The sequence below is a fragment of the Dendroctonus ponderosae genome, unplaced genomic scaffold (genome assembly GCF_020466585.1).
Source record: "Dendroctonus ponderosae isolate FM_Combo_2020 unplaced genomic scaffold, Dpon_F_20191213v2 Dpon_F_20191213_1, whole genome shotgun sequence".
Lineage (NCBI taxonomy): Eukaryota > Metazoa > Arthropoda > Insecta > Coleoptera > Curculionidae > Dendroctonus > Dendroctonus ponderosae.
Genome location: NW_026017110.1, coordinates 32,910,690 through 32,931,098, shown reverse-complemented (window position 1 = coordinate 32,931,098; position 20,409 = coordinate 32,910,690). Strand labels below are relative to the sequence as shown.

The window sequence follows — 20,409 nt, the reverse complement described above, 5'->3', positions numbered from 1 at the left end:
TTTGGGCTCTGTCCATGATTCTACCACTCCTCGTATAACTACTCGGAGCTGCTTTTCCTCCTCAAGCTGGTATGTGTGGTACTGGTAATTGTGTTGGTCCAGTACCCGAATCATTGCCCTGTAGTCTTTTATTGTTGGGTGCGTTCTGACACCCTCCTTCGTTGTCACACCGCAGCCATAGCTTACTCTTTTATCATTGAGCCGCTTGGTTATTTCGTCGTACTTGTCTTTTTGACGGAGTATAATTGGAGGAATCTTTGTCCTCCTTTCCGGTTGCTGCTGGGCGGCAGGGGTGGCCTGCTTTTTCTTATCCTTGGCTGGGCTGCTCTTCCGGGGTCTCTCTTGTTGACTCCTGTGGACAAAGAGTCAATCTTATTACTTTCCTCCTCGCTGGAGGACATGGGCCGGGTCCGCTTTCTCTTCCGTCGGCGACTTTGGGTTTCAAAACCCTTGCCGTCGGAAGAGTCCGTTACCGGGCCCTGGCCCTCCTTGGGGGCTGCCGGGGGAGTCGCCGCCTCAGCGGGTCCCTCGGCCGCCTCGCTCTCACTGCCGCACTCCTCACTGCCTGGTTCCTGGCAACTGGGCTTCAAGAGCTTTTCAGCTCTTTCTGCAGGTTCCATCCAGTAAGCCACCTTTTCATTGGAGCACTTAAGCTCCTCTAAGGTGGCCCCCAGTCTGGACTCCAGTGCCTCAAACCTTCCCACAACATCCTCGGCTGTGAGCGGCGGCATGCGGTTTCCCCAAACCTGCAACACCACAGAAAATCAGCCGTGTATACACAGCACTAAATTATAGAATCGCGCTGAGAAGCACAATGGTACAACTAAGCAAGACACATGGTCACACTAAAATCACTCTGAGCACTCCTAACCAACAAAGCACTTCGCGAACGCAGCACGCTGTCGACCGTACACCTCGAGTCACGTAGACCAACTCGAGTTATTTCTGACCAACACTGCCGTTTCTATGAGCAGAGGTACGCCCTCAACCCCACAAGAATAAATGACAATCAAGCGTTTCCTGTATTCTACAGACTTTTTCATTAAATGTAAAAATGTCCTGAACCTTGAAAAAAATATGTTACTATATTGATTACTTGCAAGAATCAGCAACTCAGCTTCATAATCCAACAAATATTCAATTAGAGAATATGTGACAGAATACGAACAAGTCGTGGGAGCGACAGTTCTCTAAAATCTATTTAAAACTTTGAGTTCATTTTAGCGTCATGAATTAGAAAAAAATATAAAAAAGTCTCGCTCAATTCATGCGTCTCTATATTTGCGACATTTATACCCAAAATACAATCATTAACTGACATTGTTGTTATATAGCTAAACAATGTGATAATTTTATACGAGAAGCCTGTTAGCCAAAAGAACCAGATATGATCAATAAATATGGATATAAGCGCAGTATAATTAAAGGATTATTAACAAAATATCTACAATTTATTTTAAATTAGCTTCACCAACAGGATTAGATACCATTTTGCCCTGAATATCCTTACAACAACACTTAAATATAGTTATTCTAGTTTATTCTAGTAGCGTCTAAAAGCACATCCTGCTTGAACATGTACACGAGGGTACCGGCGTCAGCTATGTATGGCGGCTTCATAGCTTTATTTATCGTAAATCTGAATGTCGGCAAGAGAGACGCTAAGGCAACTTTGCTCTGCAGCAACCCAAATCTCATTCCTACAAAGTAAATAATTATTAGGTAAAATAATTTTGGAACCTTGCATGGCTTGTAAACAAGCTTCATTTTGTAATAATAAAAGGTAGGTACTAGGGATAAACGAATATTAAGTCGACATCCTGATAAGCTCATATCCACAGTAAGTTTAATTTTTAATGAGATTAATCAAAACCACGTATGTTTAGTTAAACTCAATGACTTATATTGAAATAGTTTAAACTTTTTTTGAAGCGCAGTGGTTGATTTTCGGAAGCATATTAAGAAACTAATTTGTCAACACTTTACCTAAGCATTGCCTAGGTCCTTCGCCAAATGGCATCCAAGCAATGTCCGGTCGTTTGGCCTTGTTTTCCGGACTGAATCTTTCAGGGTCAAATCTTTCTGGATCGGGATAGTACTCGGGATCTAGATGTACACCAATTACTGGAATGTACAGTCGGGTTCCTAAAATAAGACGTTCAGGTAAGTACCTAAGTCAAAATTGTTTCTTTCAAAATTCTTTATCAAGAACAGACGGAATCAATACTAACCTTTGTCAATGACTGTATTAGTATTTTTGATTTGGTAGTCTTTGGTGCACCGCCTAGGTATAACTGGCACAGTCGGATATTTACGAAGGGTTTCTAAAAATAAAGTATTTGCTATAAATACGTTTTTAAAGACGCCTTGGAGACAAAAACTTATGGTTTGTAACTGATCTAGTTAATGTCATAATTGCAACAATTAATAAATTAATTACCTCTTATTACTTTGTCAAGATACTCCATCTCCATTAGAGCGTCGTAGCCGAGCTTTCCATTGTGTCTTTCCAATACCTCATTAATCTCATTCCGGACTTTTTCTTGAATATCTTGATTTTGGGAAAGAGCAAATAAAGCAAAAGTCGATGTACTTGAAGATGTTTCATGTCCGGCCAGGAACATTAAGAAAGATTCGCTCAAAATTTCTCTGTCGGTGATCTGTGTTTCCGTTTCTAAAATTGGCAAAACTCAGAATAAATTTAAATGCAAAAAATTAAGACATATTTCAAACAACATGATTTTGGATATTGATAGGTACTTTTTACGTCAACGGAACCATCTTCTTTCACGAGTGATCCGTGCTGCTTCAGCTGCAGCATAAGCTGCATGAAGTCATTTCGCTGAACGTTATTTTTTTCTCTGTATTGAATAGTTTCATTTACAACTTCTGTAATAAAATAAATTTTCAAGGAGGTGTTTTATTTTTTGTAATAAATATTGTTCATACTTGAGAAATAGGACACAATACGACTTGAGAATGTTTGATATCCTATGCTTCCTAACAATTGTCTAGGAAATAAATACTCTATATATAGCTTAAGGGCATTAGGCTCAAAAGCCTCTTTTCCAATGGCCCTGAAAAGAAGACGGTTTCTATAATCCATTTAAGGAAAGTTATTAATTATAATACCGAAACATGTTATCTGGCTCATACAAAGATTTGCACTCAAGTCCAAATGCTGCCCCCGAAATGACATCAGTTGTAAATCTCGAAAGAATTTCTTTAATGTCGGCAGGTTTGTTTGCATCGGCTGACAAGCCAACCAGTCGAACCAATCCAGGGCTTTTACTAGCCACTGTGTCAAACATTTGCTTCATTTTCGCTAAAAATAAATTAAGTATGACTTATGTTGAGATACAATACCATATAAAGTATCAAATTATTACCCAAGTGGTAATATTAACGCAAATACATTGGTGCTAGTGCTCGAAGCTAGTCATATTATAAAGTACATGATCTCAAGATGTCGGATGTAAAACGTAAGTATAATGATATACTAAAGACGATCGATATGTGGCAAACTGTAATTAAGAGAAATTTGAAAACTGGATAGTGTGCCGCAGCCATTGGAGCCACGCGGCCTTAAATATTTTCAGAATTACATTACTTCTGTTGTTTTGTTTCTGTCTCTATATATTATTACATTTTTGAATTATTCTTCAGATTCTGAATATATTTCATTTATAATATCTTATACCTAAGTCTAACCGTTTTTGATATATTTAAAATTTTAAGTAAAAAATGACAGTTGCAGCTACTCGAATAATTATTAATTTCACCTACAAGGAAGTATGAGCAAATTGTAAAAAAAATAAGTTGCAAAATGACGTTGAGAAAACCGGCCAAAATCTATTTTTTTCTACCGGAATTTTTCCAGTATTAAAAATGACTGTAAGTTTGTGTCAGGTTGTCTATTCTGATATTCTGATATTGATGTTCCGAGATTGTCAATTTAATGTTTTGAAATGGCTAATTTGCAGCATCTTTATTTAAATTTTGGCCCTCTTAGTTGCCATGACAAATGTGGTCATTTTAGATTCAATCAAATGACAAAGGAATGCTGACAGCTGTCAGTTACTTTTTGAAAATAATTAATAATCATGCCGGGTACGCCTAAATTATAAAATGAAAATTATTTAAACTTATTTATTCTTTATGGAGAATGTTATCAAGTTACATCAAAAAATATGTATATAAACTGGTCATAAGGACGAACGGTTATAAGGATAAAGAGTCCAACAAAGTCATAGTTAAGTTCGGTCACATGTAAAATTTGTAATAATTTGGAACAAAATTGGTTTTTAAATGGAAAGTTTCAAATTAATAAGTACAGTTGTAGGGAAATATGACTTCTCATTAATGAAATGGAGTAAGGAGAAGTGGCGTAATTCAGAAAATGGCGCAAATATGTTATGTGATTTTCAAACATAATTGATCCGAATAAAAGTGGCTTAATCTATCAGCTCTAGAATAGGCGCGAATATTAGTTAGTGGTCATTAAATAATAGGGATTTTTTAGATTAGTGGTAGAAAAAATATTACATAAATGCTAATAGTTTACGAATCAGATAATACAATTAGATCTTAAAATATCACACTTAGACATTTTCGTACTTTCTTACCTGAAGTGAATACTGGAGTCAATTTCGTTCGACGCTCCTTCCAAGATTGCCCCTCAATATTAAACAAGTGAGATGTGAGTACATTCTTTTCATGATAGAACACTCCATGCGAGGAAAAGTATGAATAATCTTTCACCATAATATCCTTGAGTAAAATGATATCAATTGGCACTAACTCAGGCATGTGTGCATTATAGATTCCGACGCATTTGGCGCCAGTTGATTTAAATTTCTGATAAAGACCCAAGTGGAAATCCTTTAATGCTTGGCCTCTAACCAAAGGAAGAGTGTCTCCAAAAAATAATCGAGGATTTAGTTGGGGAACTCCTTTTCGTGTCCAATGTTGAAACTTCCATTTTGAATACACACAATATAATAGAATTATTGACAATAGCAGTCCAACGGCTATTATCAAAGCCATATTAATATCCTAGAAAAACAAATTACGTTTTACCGATACGCATTCCATCAATTTTTTTAGTTTCTTAGAACGTCTGACCAAATATACGGTATAGCGTAGTAGCCATTTTACGATATTAAAAAATCGCAGAAGTTCCTAAAGACTGTTTTGTTATGTTACTCGTACTATTAATAATAAAGTTTTCGGCAATAATTGAATCTAATATTTGAAATATTAAAAAACATTATATAATTTTTTCACTTACCTTTTTTATCACAAACTTTCCTTATGAAGCACTAGCACTCACTAAAAAATAGGAACTGTTGTTTTTATAAACTAACCCGAAAGAATTACAACTTAGTATGGTGCTTCGGATTAATTTATAGTTCTCTGCAGGAAGAATGCTACATATATATGTAATCAAAATGCTGATAAATTGTTAAGCACAGAACCGTATCTTGTCAAAGACCTTTTAAAGTATTAGATAGTGGAATCCCAAATAGAATCGTTATCATTAAGCTTCTTGCAGTAGTGATTACTATTCGAATGTATTAATTTGTCGCAAGTAAACAGAAATTAAATTTATATAGCTACTATCAACATGTAACGAAATATTGCACCTGTTAATTTAGTTTTAATAATGTATTGTTCTGCATATATTATCAGATAAAAGAAAACAGTAAATTGAAATTCCAGCCACCATACACTTCGAAATCGAAAATCGAGGAATCCTAGGAGAGCCGCCCTCTTTTAAACTTGATAATATTTCACTATCATCAATCTGTATACCTATATACCATGTAAACATATAGTTTTCGTTATAGCTCTTCTTTGAAATTAATTTAGAGACAAATTTAAACAAATCGTGGGTGTTTCTTAAATATAACAGTCCTGCTCTGACTTGAAATCATGCAACAATTTAAACGTAATTGTTGGCATACTGAAAGTATCTTCAGTACGCAATATACTTTTTGAAGTGGATATTTCAGAAGTTCTTAAATAAGATTAGTCTACGGCAAATTCGTTGTAGGTAGAGAATTAGTGTCAGATTTAGAAACTAGATTAAACTTCACTTTTCATATCATCAATAAATATTTCTCTATCAACAAAAATGTTGCATCCAGATAGCGATTTTTAATCTCAATCTGTTGCATTTTGATAATCACGTTTTAAATATTAGTTTCTATTTTGGTTTAAAATAAGTAGCATTGAAGTCCAAAAATTAAATTTAGAGGATTAATTCAAATTTGGAAAAAATTATCTCTTTTTCTCAAATACTTAGTCTTCTGTTGATGCATTTGCAACTTTTTTTATTCAAAGTTGGAGATCGAGCCGGTGCTTTCATATCTGAAAACAACTGGTTTACAAATATGAACTTCAATTAATCTTTATGATCTATTAAGATATATGATATGATATGATATTTTAAGATTTATGTATAAGATATTCCCAAAGTGACTTTCTGCTCTTGTGCTGGGATGTTGTAATTCGAATAAGAAATTGTAACAACAAAACGTTGGCATATGTTAATTATTGGGTCCCAATATATTGGTTTCAAATTGAAAACCAGTATATTTGTTGAGCTGCACGGTACATATCTACATGCAATACATTTCGCCCATGAATAATTGCATATAAGTACATAAAATGTCAGACGGTAAGTAGATGAATTTCAATTGATGCACACGCTTTAGCTTTGGATGTTGGTAAATTAGTTTTCTGATGTGCTGCGTCATGAAGGAGAGTAGAACGATGCAGCTATTTAATGATAGCAGCGGTCGAGAATAACAGACTGATACTTAAAGGAGATTGCCTGGTGTTTACTGCGCACTCTGTTATTTGGCGATATAACAATATGCAATTTCAGTATATTTATGAGCTTCATTTGTATCTACAATTTAATTGTGTACAATGTAAGTATATATTATCAAAGTGCGTTGTTAATGTTTGATTACAAATTTCAGTTGACCTGCATAGGGTCAGGCTAGACATCATACAAAAGAAGTGTTTTTCGAGTTGGGAGCCAGTAAGTACTGGGTTAGAAAATCCGCTTAAGCAACATTAGAAATGAGTGTATGTGAGAGTATGTTGATTATATAACCTGGTATATTCGATTTATTCCAGCTGATGACGTTAGGTGTAATACAGGAAGAAGAAGGGTTTCAATTTCAGCCAATTATAGGTAGATTACTTGCGTTAGAATGGATTGATCAAATTGAAGTAACTTTTACAACTGATATTTTATCAGAAGCGTTATATTGACTTGACAATCGGGAGAACAAAATAATTTTCAAAACAATTATGAGGCAAATGTGCTCATGTTCTGTTTTGCTTACAGTTGATTGAAAACAGAAGCTTAGAGGAAGCTGAAGATTTTGCAAAAACTTCAATAGAAAAATTCTTAAATTAGATCGGATGATCGGACGTTATTAAAATTACAAGAAATAATTAGGTCATTTTAATAACTGCCCTAAACCTGATAAATAAATTGCCACAATAAGATCGATTTTTTTTTTAGAATCCAAATATTTCCGAAAAAGACGGATATGTTTGTAGCATTGAGTACTGCGGTTTTGACTTGGCCGCCACATTTCAATTTCCATGAGAATTAATTTGATCAAAATGAACGATGAAGCAAGAGAGCACTTGTGTTTATTGGCTTATTGCCTTTTTGACAGTCAGGGGTGTCTATTTTAGTTAAGCAGATATTTCGTTGACAGAGCCCAACTTATAACTCAGCAGGCTTCGTAATATTATATAATAATACAACTATTATATACAGAGTGATTCAAAATTGGCGTCATTCCTTTTAAGGGTATATAGGGGCCCACTTAGAGAGTACGAGAAAAATATTTTTAAAAAAATTTCCAAAATTTTAAGAATATATTAACAGTTGAAGATCGAATTTCAACTTTGTTATTAAGCATTATTTTGAAAAGGTCCGACGTTTGATTGGTAGCCTATTTGAATACTTAAGCATTTTAAACGAAAAATTACTATCTTTTTGTCAAATTACGAACATTTTTGATATATTAAAAATTAAATATTAAAATTATATATTAAAAAAGTACTCTTCTACAATATTTTGATGAAAAGTCAAAGCGGCAATGATGTTTTTTGGCAATAATAACAGCCTTTGTCAATAATAACAAGCATTTGTCAAACTGTGGCTTATTTTGAAGCTCCTTTGGCAAAATAGAAACTAACTTCGAATCTGCGAATATGCGATTAGTTATGGAAAAATGCCACAGTAACATGGCAGAAGCTGTAAGAACTGACACCAGCAAAGGGCTACACATTGGACTTCTTCTTCTTCTCATGTACCGTGTCCTTTCAGAACGTTGGTTACCAACAACGCTAGCCGTACTTTGTCCACGGCAGGTCTGAAAGGTGTGTGTGAATTCGTTTTATACCAGTCGCGCAGCTTTTTCACCCATGACGTTTTCCTCCTGCCTGGTACGCGGCTGCGATGTATTTTACCCTGCATGATGTTTTGTAAGAGTCTGTACTTTTCTCCTCGCATGAAATGGCCGAAATACTCTAGTTTCCTCTTTTTTATAGTGGATAGGATCTCAGTGGTCTTATTTAAGCGCTGTAGTATTGCCACGTTGGTGATTCTTTCAGACCACGTGACTCTTAGCAGTCTCCTGTAGGCCCACATCTCGAACGCTGCAAGCCGACTTTCTTCATTTTTGTTGATGGTCCAAGCTTCAACTCTGTACACTAATGTAGATAATACGTATCATCTAAGCAGTCGGATTCGTAGGGATAATTTTAGGTCCCTGCATCCTAGAACATTGCTCATTTGTCTGTAAGCTCTTCGTGCTTGTTCTATCCTTGATCTTACTTCTGTGTGGCTATCTGCATTTTCTGTTATAACGCTGCCTAGGTATCTGAACTGATGAACTTGTTCCAAGCGCATGCCTTTGACTCTGATATCAGCTCTGATATTCTGCTGTTTACTGATTACTAAATCTTTGGTCCTTTTTAGGTTTAGTTCTAAGCCAGCTGCGTCGCACTTTACTACCACACTGTTCAAATTCCGCTGTAGATCTTCTAAGCTAGAGACTAACAAAACCGTGTCATCCGCGAGTTACATATGTAGTATCCGCCGATACTGCATGGGAACCGCTGACACAGCAGCCATCATCCGCTGGAAGTCATCAAGGTCCAGCAGTTCACACCTGAACGTAAGAATTGCTGACAAAAGACTTTAACACAAGTTTACATTTTTAAGTTCAACAATAATTATATTCATTCTTGCTCTAAATGCTCAGCTAACTAGTTGTAGTACAGAAATAAACCTATTTTAAAAAGTCTGTTCGTCGTTTAATACACGTAATTTGCGCAGTCGGTAGCATTGTGCCGTAGTTATCCGAATCGTGCGGGAAAAAACTATGTGGGTTTCTACCCTTAAGTACAATCCAGAACTTTGGACGACGACAGCAGAGGCCAAGAGCAGAATCAGGAGAAGAAGCCTGGAGACTACAGAAGATCAAACTGTAAGTGCCACTTTCTTTCGCCCCTTGAAAACCTCCGTTTAAGTCTTGGATAGGGATATTAATAGATTTCAACGTATTATACGTAATTAGTATAGAAGACTTAATTTTTATCATTGATTAATATTTTTTTAATTGAATTTGACCATTTGGATTTATTTTGCTACATGTTTGTTAATGATAAGTGATAACGAGTCACTTGAAGAATTGGTGAATAAACTTCAAAACTTATCAGTACAGAAGGAAACAGTAGCTTCTTACATGAATCAAGATAGAAATAATCAAACTAAAATGAACTGGGATATGTTGAAATCTCGATTAAACCTCATCAAACCTTTTGATGGTAATAGCAACCCTTTAAATAGATTTTTAGGGAAATGCGAGTCGCTTTTCAGTAGTTATGCTGCGCTCAATGACACTGAATTAAACAAGTTAATTTTTGAATCAGTTCAAGGAAAATTAATTGACAAAGCAGAAATTCTGGTAGGTAATTGAACTGAGTTAAATGATTGGAATAGTCTAAAAAAACGCGTTAATTCAATGCTTTGCTGATCGCAGAGATCTAGATTGCCTAATACATGAATTAACTAGAACGAGTCCTTCCAAAGGAGAACATTTACTAAATTTCGGCAGCAGACTTCAGTTGCTGAGAAGTAATATCGCTCAACGCATTAGCAATGACGCTACCTTACGGCCAGAAGAAAAACTCTATCAGATTAAACACTTTGATAAAACTGCTTTAAATACATTCGTTGCAGGATGTACGGGAATTTTAAAAAATAATATGCATTTGAAGAAACCCAGTAGTCTAGAAGGCGCAATGGCATACGTGAATGCATTCGAAAACTTTGAAAAACTATATGGAGGATTAAATGAACAAAAAATTTTTAAAGGCAATGACTTCTTGCATGCAAAACCAAATAACTTCCGTCACAACAACAATTTTTCTGATAACCAATTTCAATAAAACCTGCCTCAATTTGCAAACCCCCAATTTTCAAAACCACAATTCAACAGTATCCCTAATCATCAAGAAAGATTCAAATGGCCCAGCCAACCTATAAAKATTCAAAGCCAAATGATACCCCCTAGAAGATACCCAACAAATAAAAAAGTATTTGGCAAACCCCAGAACGCCTTCAAACCAAATCAAATTCTAACAAATCAACTACCAAAACCAACCCCAATGTCAGGTATTTCTCGTAACTCTAGCGTTCAAACAATGAGATCTTCTTATCAAAATCCGACCAATGGGTGAAGACCTTTCAATAATGCATTTAGAAACACTTTCAACCAAAAGCCAAACTTTATTTCCGAAGAACTATTTTCTCAAGGATATTCAGATGACTCCAGCTATCCATCAGCTGAATATCAAGACGAAAATTTCGCCATTGACCCACATGAGTATCAAGTAGTTGACGAAATTAACGAAGCTTCCTATTATTCCAATGACCAACTTTCTGAACCAACAATCGAAAATGTCGAAAATTTTCCGGCTGCCAGCCGAGAAAAGTCACCGACTTGATAGAAATTAACATTTCATCTAACAACGCACTTCCCTATATAGAAATCAAATCACTTAATTTAAAGTTGCTAATAGGTACGGAAAGCAGCCGTTCAATTTTAAATTTTACATCAAAAGTGAAATACGAAATAAAAACAACGGATAAAATTCCGGTCCATAGTAAATCCTCTAGGTATCCTTACGTCCATAAAAACGAAATGTTAGAGAATGGTATAATTCGTATTTGAACTAGCCCATGGAGTTCACCAATTTGGATTGTCGAAAAAAAGCCTGATGCATCCAACAAACAAAAATGGAGGATTGTAGTGGATTATCGCAACATTAATCAGAAAACAATCGATAGCCGTTGGCCAATCCCCAACATCAAGGATATTCTGGACAAATTAGGCAGAGCACAATATTTCTCCACACTAGATCTCGCAAGTGGTTTACATCAAATAGAAATGGCCAAGGATTCTATTGAAAAAACTGCTTTCACTGTCGAGAATGGTCATTACGAGTGCTTGCGCATGCCATTCGGGTTAAAGAACGCACCTTCGACATTTCAGCGAGTTATGGACGAAGTGTTGAAGGACCTGCAAAATGAAATATGTATGGTATACGTGGATGATTTCATCATATTTAGCTCAGGACTCCAAGAACACATTCAAAACTTAAGCCTTGTATTTTCCAAATTACGCGAAGCATGTCTCAAAGTACAACTAGATAAATGTGAGTTTTTGAGAAAAGAAGTTGCATTTCTGGGACACATCGTCACTCCACAAGGAACAAAACCAAACCCAAAAAAATAGCTGCAATTAACGTTCCTTTACCAAAAATCAAAAAGACATAAAATCATTTTTAGTATTGTTAGGCTACTACAGAAAATTCATAAAAAATTTCGCCAAAATAACTAAACCCATGACACAATGCCTCAAAAAGAATCAAAAAGTTATTCACTCCAAAGCCTTTCCCGATTGTTTCGAAATTTGCAAAACTATCTTAAGCAGCGAGCCAGTTTTAGCTTATCCAGAATTTACGAAACCATTTGAGCTTAACACGGACGCATCGAATTTTGCTATTGGAGCTATAATGTCTCAGGATGGACATCCTTTATGCTACGCATCGCGCACTCTGAACCCAGCAGAAATCAATTATTCCCCAATTGAAAAAGAACTTCTCGCTGTAGTGTGGGGATGTAAATATTTTAGACCATAACTATTTGGCTCCAAATTCACCATTTTGACCGACCACAAACCACTAGAATGGGTATACTCTTTGCGAGAACCCAATAGCCGCCTTGTCCGATGGAGATTGAAATTGGAAGAATTCGACTACAAAGTTAAGTACAAAAAAGTAGGATCTAACCAAGCAGCTGATGCCCTATCGCGAAACCCCGTTACCGATATAAACGCTCTGGAAACTCAATCAATATGCAACAATGCCGGTGATAGTGATCAAATAATTGAAGAATACCTAAACCACCCGAAAAATGTACCTCCCGTGGATCAGGATAGACTAAATGAAATACTCTATCCTATAACAGCAGCGAACAAATAACAGCAGCGAAACTAGTGGTGGGAAAGAAGTAACTAATCGGTATTCGAGTACTCGTTACTCATCAATATCCGAAGTAACGAATACCGAACTACCAAACGTAGTATTCAAGTAATCAGATCGCGGAAAATCAATCCTAACTTTCGAGTCCAAAGCCCAATCCTGTACTACCAGTACCGAATTCATATACCGATGGATACGGGTACTCGTTCAGACTAACTAAAATAAATGATAATTAATAATCAGTAATCAGTACCCGGACCCGGACCCATACGGATGGATACCGAAAACTGCGTGTAATTTTCAGCATTGGTCGATTCTTATCAATGAAAACTGCGTGCACGGTGCCGGATGGTAAACTTCAATTATATTTTGACATTAACATTGATAATATAAAATGTAACATGATAATTGTGACTTATTTCAAAACTGCTTATTTATAAAAAGACGTTTATTAAAATTGATAATTGTCGCACTATATTACTGCTGTACCAAAATTTATTTATGGATATGTAGCATATTGCTTCACAGAGTTAAATGACTTGCTTTCAAAAATTGTTTCAAAAAGACATTTTATTTAGAAACTGCTAGTAATAACGACCGTGGGGGTTCAAAATGTCAGCGGACAATGTATACAGTGACAATAGGAAGTACAATAGGGAATCAATTAACTGCTGATTTAAAAATGCATAAAAATGGTCTGATTTTTTATTCTTAGATGTAAATATACCTATCTATTGCGAGAATCATAAATTCATCGGATAAATTCAAGGGCTGTATATGGTTTGTATGACTAAAGTATCCGTGTAACAAATCTGAAGCTCACTAATAAAATATATCGGTCTTCGACTTTCGTAAGGCTTACCACTAAATTGAGTACTTGAATAACTGAACAGAAGTAACGAGGATTGAATCCTAAAGTAACTAGTCAGTACGAGTATTCAAAAGTAATCAAATCTCACACAAGTAGTATAGACTTTCTGTCAGGTCCTGACCATAACGTCAGGCTATCGCCCCCGACTAATACGAGAAGGCATTGAAATCTACAAACACGACGACAATTTGAACAGAAAAGAAGAGACAATGGCGCTAAACGGGATATGGTTTCCAGCACTCACCAACGCAAAACAGCAAGAAAAAGCAACAGCTCAGGACAGGAGAGAGGATCCAGTACACCGGAGGATTGCAACAGCGCAACAGAATGCGCAGGCTCCGATGACACAGGCACGTCATGACAAACCACGTCATCGCAACCGGTGCATAAATACGGACTGCGCCCTAGGAATCGCTTCAGAACAGTGTATGCGTTCAACCAAACCACTTCTGAAGATGCAAGCCACTCGTGCTTGCGAAACGTCAAGAAGGAATTCTACCGCACGACAGCCTAAAAACCCGAAAGACCCATTAGTATCCTACTATTGTTACACAATTTATTAACATACTCTTTTTTAGGTTTTTTTAATAACGATTGCAGAAAATTGCTATCAAAACGTCAAGGTAATTTTTTCAAATTAATTTCTTTTCTAACTGGAATTTTCTCTTACAGCTTGAGCCTAGTTGTGTCGCAGGATACTCTCTAGGTGATAGTTTTTGATTACTTTTTGATAAATAATTCGTTCTTATTGCTAAATAAAAGTACTATTTAGCAGTCTGTATTTGTATCAGACGTGAGGAAATTCTACCTTTTTTAGAGACAAACATTTTTGAAGCGATATACCCAACAAGCAGTTTGTAACAAAAAAATTATCCGCCTCAACGATTTCAGCTGACCAACCTGACTGTCTTGGCTGATTTAAAAACTATCCTTAAAATGTGATGAAAATCCTAGCTTAACTTCTAACAAATAGCACCTGCTTACAGACAAGAAAATCTAATCCTACCAATTAATTATGTTTTTTTACCACTAACCTGAGAAGTCACCATTATTTGCTCCATTTCCCAAGTGAGAAGTTATATTGTACCGTGGATGACCGAGTATCAAACTCTTTCTTCAGCTTCCAACTTTTATTCATCTCGGTATAACTTTAAATATGGAACAGAAACAAACTAACTTCAAAATTACCGTCAATTTCTCAAAAAATAACAATAACAGGCGGAAAACTCGCTCGTCAGACTCGCGGGGTTTAACCTCTTCTGCACCCGGTCGCTCCTGTCACTTCACTCCCCCTGTCTGGTTCTCCTCGCCGCTTATATAGATTCCTTCAGGTAACCCAGATGCTTCTCGAAATCTCCAGAACAGGTGATACCTGATTCAGGAAATACCATGAATTTTGATCCCTCCATTTCAAACGTGAGTACCCCAGCCCATTTCCGTCACAATATTTATCTCGCTAGGTCAATAATAATAATAATAATAATTTAAAAGTTCCGAGGTAAATGATGAAAGATGTTTACGTTTTTCATTATTTTTTGCTGCCTAAGTTCAAGTGAGATTCCATCCATTTTCACTGCTAAAATCAGTAAATTGAACATTCACTAATTTTTCTAATTTCCCAGGAGTTTTGACAGAACTTTTATATGTTTTCTGGAGACCGAAAAACTATATTGCTGCAGTTTGACAATTGAAAGTCAGAATACCGGATGATCAAAAAGTTTAAACCATTTTTTTGCCCAGATATCGCCGCAAGTGGCTTTTTCTACAAGTTGATCAAAATTTGATGGGACATTTGGATTTCTGATGCTCGAAAATTCCTGTATACTAAATTTCGTTGAAATATGAAAAAAAACTCCGTTTAAAGTAGAATAGCGAAAAACTGAAACTAAAATGTAAGTTTGACGCCCTGTATGTCGGCAACCGTCAACTTTTGCACTAAGGTGAGTTGTATGAATAATCATATTTGGGACACCCTGTAAATGTGGCGCAAATCAAGAGTAAATCCTCATCAGAAACACTGGGCTGCTCAAATTGTAAACGGGTGAACCTCAGTAATAGATCACACACTGCTAGAGATCCAAAATGCCCAGCATATCTGCAAAAGATTGACAAACAACGCCAGTACACAAATTTTGGTAACATCGAAACGGACGATACTTGATAAAATGACATGGAAAGAAACTTTAACACCACTCAGACTTCCAAATCCAAATTGACCCATTTAAGTATCCTTCATCAAAATGTGCAGTAACTTGCGATTAGTAAATATTTGATAAATCACATGTTCGAAGAACATACTTACTACATGTATGCATGCCTATAGTTTGATCAACGCTTCTTCAATGGTACGTCACGTATAACGTGCTTTGTCCGATAATGAGTGTTAACCATTGGGCACCTCGTAACTAACTCTGCTTGTTTGATCACGCAAAACGCCACGGGAAGGTAGGGAAGTGTTTATGTGTCTATTGTTGTTTGACATTTTATTAACTATTGAGGCCTGATTAATAACACACAAAAGTGGTTCATAAAACAAGACTGACTTTGTTGATACATTATAAAACGTGGGGCTTCTTTATTCAAGTATCTAAAGTATTTTAAAGAAATAAAATAATAACAGCTTTTAATACAGTGTTACTAGATTGATATGTTATTATGAGAGTCCTTTTTTATAGCTCGCTAACCTGTTAACAACAATCAACTGTACCTGAGTGATAGAGACACATGAGATATAATTACAAACGTCCTTCATTTGCTACCTGAAGTCACGTTTTGTGACGCAACGTTGAAGTACGATCACTGGCGAAAACAAGATCAATTGGTCAACATCGGAATCCACAATTTCAAATTGGTGTCGAGCTTCTGCGGAAAAGGAGTGCATGGTGGCGCAGCAATCTATCTGGATATAAAAGAGAGAGAGAAAAGAGAAAGTAAAGAGATATTTGGAAGAAGGTTTTATTGAATGTGCTGGTGTGGAGTGCAATATCAAAGAGAACCGATACGTTGTAACGGTCAAAAATAGAATTTAGTTAGCGGTCCACCTATCTGCTAACCCGTTGTTCTCAAATGTGTGTAGTTAAAAGTTATAATTGTAGTAAGCTATTGTTTTCAACCGATTTTCACTTGTAATTTGGATTTAGTAAGCATGTTTGTCAGATTAGGTTAGTAATATTTAGGGGATTATTTGAATTTTGATGTTTGGATATTTGTATTTCGCTCCCAAACATCAGCAGTCTTTATCATGGTTTTGTCTGGCAACATGGTGGTTACCCCACCTTCACGGACCACCGTTATTGATGGGAAGGGACGAGGAGTGGACCCAGCAGGGTCACCGAGCGAAGGGAATCAAGTACCAGACATTGCCGAAGATAGTCGATCACCGTCACTTTGCCCCAGCGTTGCGGACGACCGTTACTGAAGGAAAGGGACGAGGAATGGATTGAGCAGGATGACTCAGCGAAGGAAAATCAAGTACCAACGATCGAAAAGAGTGGTCGAACGGTTCCTCAACGATCGTCACAGTTTGACCATCGAGTCGCCATTTTGTTGTAGATTTTTCTACATGCTGCAATTATCCTAGCCCCATCATCAACTGGCTTTCTGAAATTGTGTATTGGATGGCTAGGGACAGCCTGGATGAAACTGGAAATTGAGCATTGGTAGCACGAGGTGTCGGCGATTTTCTCGAGGCAACATAGAGCTGATATTGGGACGAGCGATAGTCAGGTCAATTACTGTTTTTCTTTATTTTATTACAATATTTTTTTTGTGTAATGATTTAAGTTAATTCACTTCCTGTTTTCCATTTAATTAAGCAATTAACGTAGAGTATAGGCAAACAGTTGGCAGACGGTAACTCGTGGTCATCAAACCACGTTTTCTTGTTCGCTAGAGTAAGTTCACCATTTTTCCTTTTTAACATCATTTAGTCAGTCTATGTATAATCACGGTAAAAGAATTAAGTAGGTATTTCGGCAGCATTCCATCGCTGAGTGTTCTAGCTTTGCTGCGACAGCTAGTGGCTATATTTGCTGAAAATTGCAGGGTTTGAACTATTTATCTACCATTTGAATTTTTCTTGAATTTATTAATTTTTTTTTGCTTGAATTTGCTTGACGTTGAAAATCGATATTTTAAGATTAGCCATGCGATATTTACGATTTCGCTTTCTCTTCACTTGTTTGAATTTTAGTGATGAAATTTTACGATAGGGGCATTTGGCATGTCCAAGATTTGAAGCCCGTGTACTCGGACCATCCTGATTGCGAGTCTGATGTCGCGAGTGGCTGATTTTTTTTTCAGACTTGACGAGTGGTTGTAGTTTTCCTTTTCTCCTTGTTGATAGTATGACTGTGTCGCTCGTTTTGGTTCATCATCATCACCCAGCTATATACCCGTCCACTACTGGGCATAAGCCTCCCGTAAAGATTTCCATCTACCTCTATCCTGTGCTGCATTTAACCAGTTGGTTTAGATGCGCTTCAGATCATCCGTCCAACGAGTGGGCGGTCTACCCCTGCTGCGGAAAGCGTGGTCTCGCGGTCTCCATTCAGTTATTTTTCTCGTCCATCTGCCGTCGCTTATTCGGGCTAGCTGACCCGCACAGTTCCATTTTAGAGTCGATATTCTTGTGACGGCATCTGTTACTCCACTTCTCCCATGCTTCATGCGCTACTCTTATTTTGTTTGCGGTGTTCTTTGTTAGAGTCAGGGTTTCGGCTCCGTAAGTTACTACTGGTAAAATACATTGGTCGAAGACTCTCCTCTTAAGACACATGGGAATATCAGATCTCAAGATGTAGCTCAATTTTCCAAAGGCTGCCCATATAAGACCTGTTCTTCCGCCAATTTCGCAGGTTTGATTATCTCTTCCCAATCGAATCTCGTGGCCTAAGTATTTGTAGGAGTATACTTGTTCAATGTTTAAATTGTTCACTGTTAGGTTTTCATTGGCAACTAGATTTGTCATGAACTTTGTTTTGCCTATATTGATTTTAATCCCAGCCTCTCTGGACGCTAGGTTCATCTCGCTCATCATTTCTTGCGCTTCTTTGAAGTCATTTGTAATTAATATCAGATCATTGGCGAAGCGTAGGTGACTAAGTTTTTCTCCATTAATGTTGATGCCAAGGTTCTCGATGTTGTCCGTTTGAACATGTACTCTAAAAGGTTGAGAAATAATTTGGGGGAGATGAAATCCCCTGGCCTGACACCTCTCTCTATTTGAAAGCCAGGAGTGTCTTCATGAAGTCTAAGGGCATTCGCGCCCTTGTAGAATTGCTTAATGATATCGATGTTGCGAGGGTCGATTCTGCAATCAGCGAGGGACATAGCATGTTATGGTGGTCTATTGTGTCAAAGGCTTTTTCATAGTCTACAAAAATGAGAACTAACGGTTTATTATACTCTATGCATTTTTCAATAAGGATTTTAATTGGATGAAGATGTTCACTGGTGCCATAGCCCTTACGAAATCCTGCCTGCTCAATATGTTGGTGAATATCTAATTCAGCTCTCAGCCTTTTTGTGACTATTCTCATAAAAAGCTTATATATCTGCGATAGCAGGATAATTGGTCTGTGGTTTTCTATTTGGGCTATATCTCCTTTCTTGTGTAAAAGTATTATGATGGACTTATTCCATTGATCAGGCGTAATGGAGTTTCTTAAACAAGCATTGTATAGTTTAGAGACTATTTTTAGAAGCGCTGACCCCCCTAGTTTTATATTTTCGGTGCTCATTTTGTCATCGGCTGGCGATTTATTGTTTTTCATGTTTTTTAAGCAGTTGTTTATTTCGTCTTGAGTGATTTCTGGGATGTCTTCTGATCCCTGGTTTTGTATCACTGGAATGCCTACGCCAATTTCTGTTGTTGAAGTTTTCTTATCCAGTTCCGCATAGAAGCTTCTCACGATTAGCAGGATATCTCGCTTATTTGTGGTGGTTTGTCCGTTCTTCTTGTCAATTATCTTATTTAATTGCTTCTTACCCTCTGACAATTTTTTCCTAAACACTTTCATTCCCCTGTTTTTCTCTATTACCCTCGTTATTTCCTCTGTTTTGTGTAGCTTCACATCTCTTCGGATAGCCTTTAATATTTCTTCAACATTGTTTTGATGTTTGTCTGTTAGATTTATTCGTTTTTCCATCAACTTCTTATTACTATCACTCCATTTCTCCTCCTTTGCAACTCCAAGCGATTCCTTGTGTTATGTCAATGGGTTCTTTTAATAAAAGTCCTTTTTGAGGGGAGAAAATAAACTGTATTCTTCCGGAATCCATGCGTTCACCCTTTTCCTGTCCTAACCTCAGATCCTCCCCTAGCATGGCAACCCGTCACTTCCATCACATTGTTGCCAAGTTAGTTACCAACAGAACATCCCCCTTTTTCCAGCTATAAACTTAAACAGCACTCTAAATCTAAACGAAACGGTAAATGAAAATACATTCAAACATAATCTTCCAAATACCTAGGTTTTTGTACATTTCGCCTAGGTCTTTGGCTTGAACCCTCATCAGTTACATTTGGCGAATCACACGTTTTTGCGGAGCAAAAGTCAGATATGCCAGGCGCAATGCTCCCAGTAGCACTTGTAATTTCACTGTTCACTGGCGGATTCACTTTAGCACTTTCTGTTATCTTGAAACTATCATTGTTACAATAATTTCCAGATGGGTCGTTATCAAGTGAAGTATACGTGGGGGTAAACTGTCGTTGAGTGTAATATGGCGCTGGTATTAAGTGCCATCTATTTCTTCTGAAAATCCCGGAATTAGACTCGATTAAATAAGATCGAGGTTCGTCCAAAATTTGAACAACTTTTGCGTAAACTCGTAAATCAGTTACCCAGACGTAATCTCCTACCCCTAGATCAGATAATTTTCTAGAACGGTGTCTGTTATTATACTGTTTACTTGATCTTTCTTTGGCTTGACTTTCCCTATCCGCT

At 36.8% G+C, this 20,409-nt stretch overlaps 2 protein-coding genes and 1 long non-coding RNA gene across 7 annotated transcripts in view; 2 read left to right on the top strand and 1 right to left on the bottom strand.

The window, feature by feature from the left end:
* The window catches only part of LOC109541915 (leucine-rich repeat serine/threonine-protein kinase 1), a 444,231-nt gene that overhangs the window by 75,527 nt on the left and 348,295 nt on the right, over nucleotides 1-20,409 (top strand). The gene's annotated exons all lie outside the window — the stretch shown is intronic.
* On the bottom strand, nucleotides 1,260-5,460 carry LOC109533275 (cytochrome P450 6A1). The gene is made up of 9 exons (XM_048670759.1): nucleotides 5,291-5,460; nucleotides 4,626-5,055; nucleotides 3,133-3,325; nucleotides 2,950-3,077; nucleotides 2,761-2,889; nucleotides 2,441-2,674; nucleotides 2,232-2,324; nucleotides 1,987-2,145; nucleotides 1,260-1,700 (listed from the first exon to the last, which is right to left on the bottom strand). Exons 2-9 carry the CDS (start codon nucleotides 5,044-5,046, stop codon nucleotides 1,534-1,536), a joined length of 1,524 nt encoding a protein of 507 aa, XP_048526716.1. The 5' UTR covers nucleotides 5,047-5,055; nucleotides 5,291-5,460; the 3' UTR covers nucleotides 1,260-1,533.
* On the top strand, nucleotides 6,267-13,711 carry LOC125505893. The gene is made up of 3 exons (XR_007282529.1): nucleotides 6,267-7,207; nucleotides 9,017-9,527; nucleotides 13,697-13,711. It is a non-coding gene; the product is annotated as an uncharacterized LOC125505893 (long non-coding RNA).

What these genes read in the sequence shown, in the direction of transcription:
- LOC109533275 (XM_048670759.1), bottom strand. Translation starts at nt 5,046, where the DNA reads ATGGCTTTGATAATAGCCGTTGGACTGCTATTGTCAATAATTCTATTA. An exon ending in GAGCCAGATAACATGTTTCG is followed by an intron (nt 3,078 to 3,132) that starts GTATTATAATTA and finishes TCTTCTTTTCAG; the next exon opens with GGCCATTGGAAAAGAGGCTT. An exon ending in TATTGTGTCCTATTTCTCAA is followed by an intron (nt 2,890 to 2,949) that starts GTATGAACAATA and finishes ATTTTATTACAG; the next exon opens with AAGTTGTAAATGAAACTATT.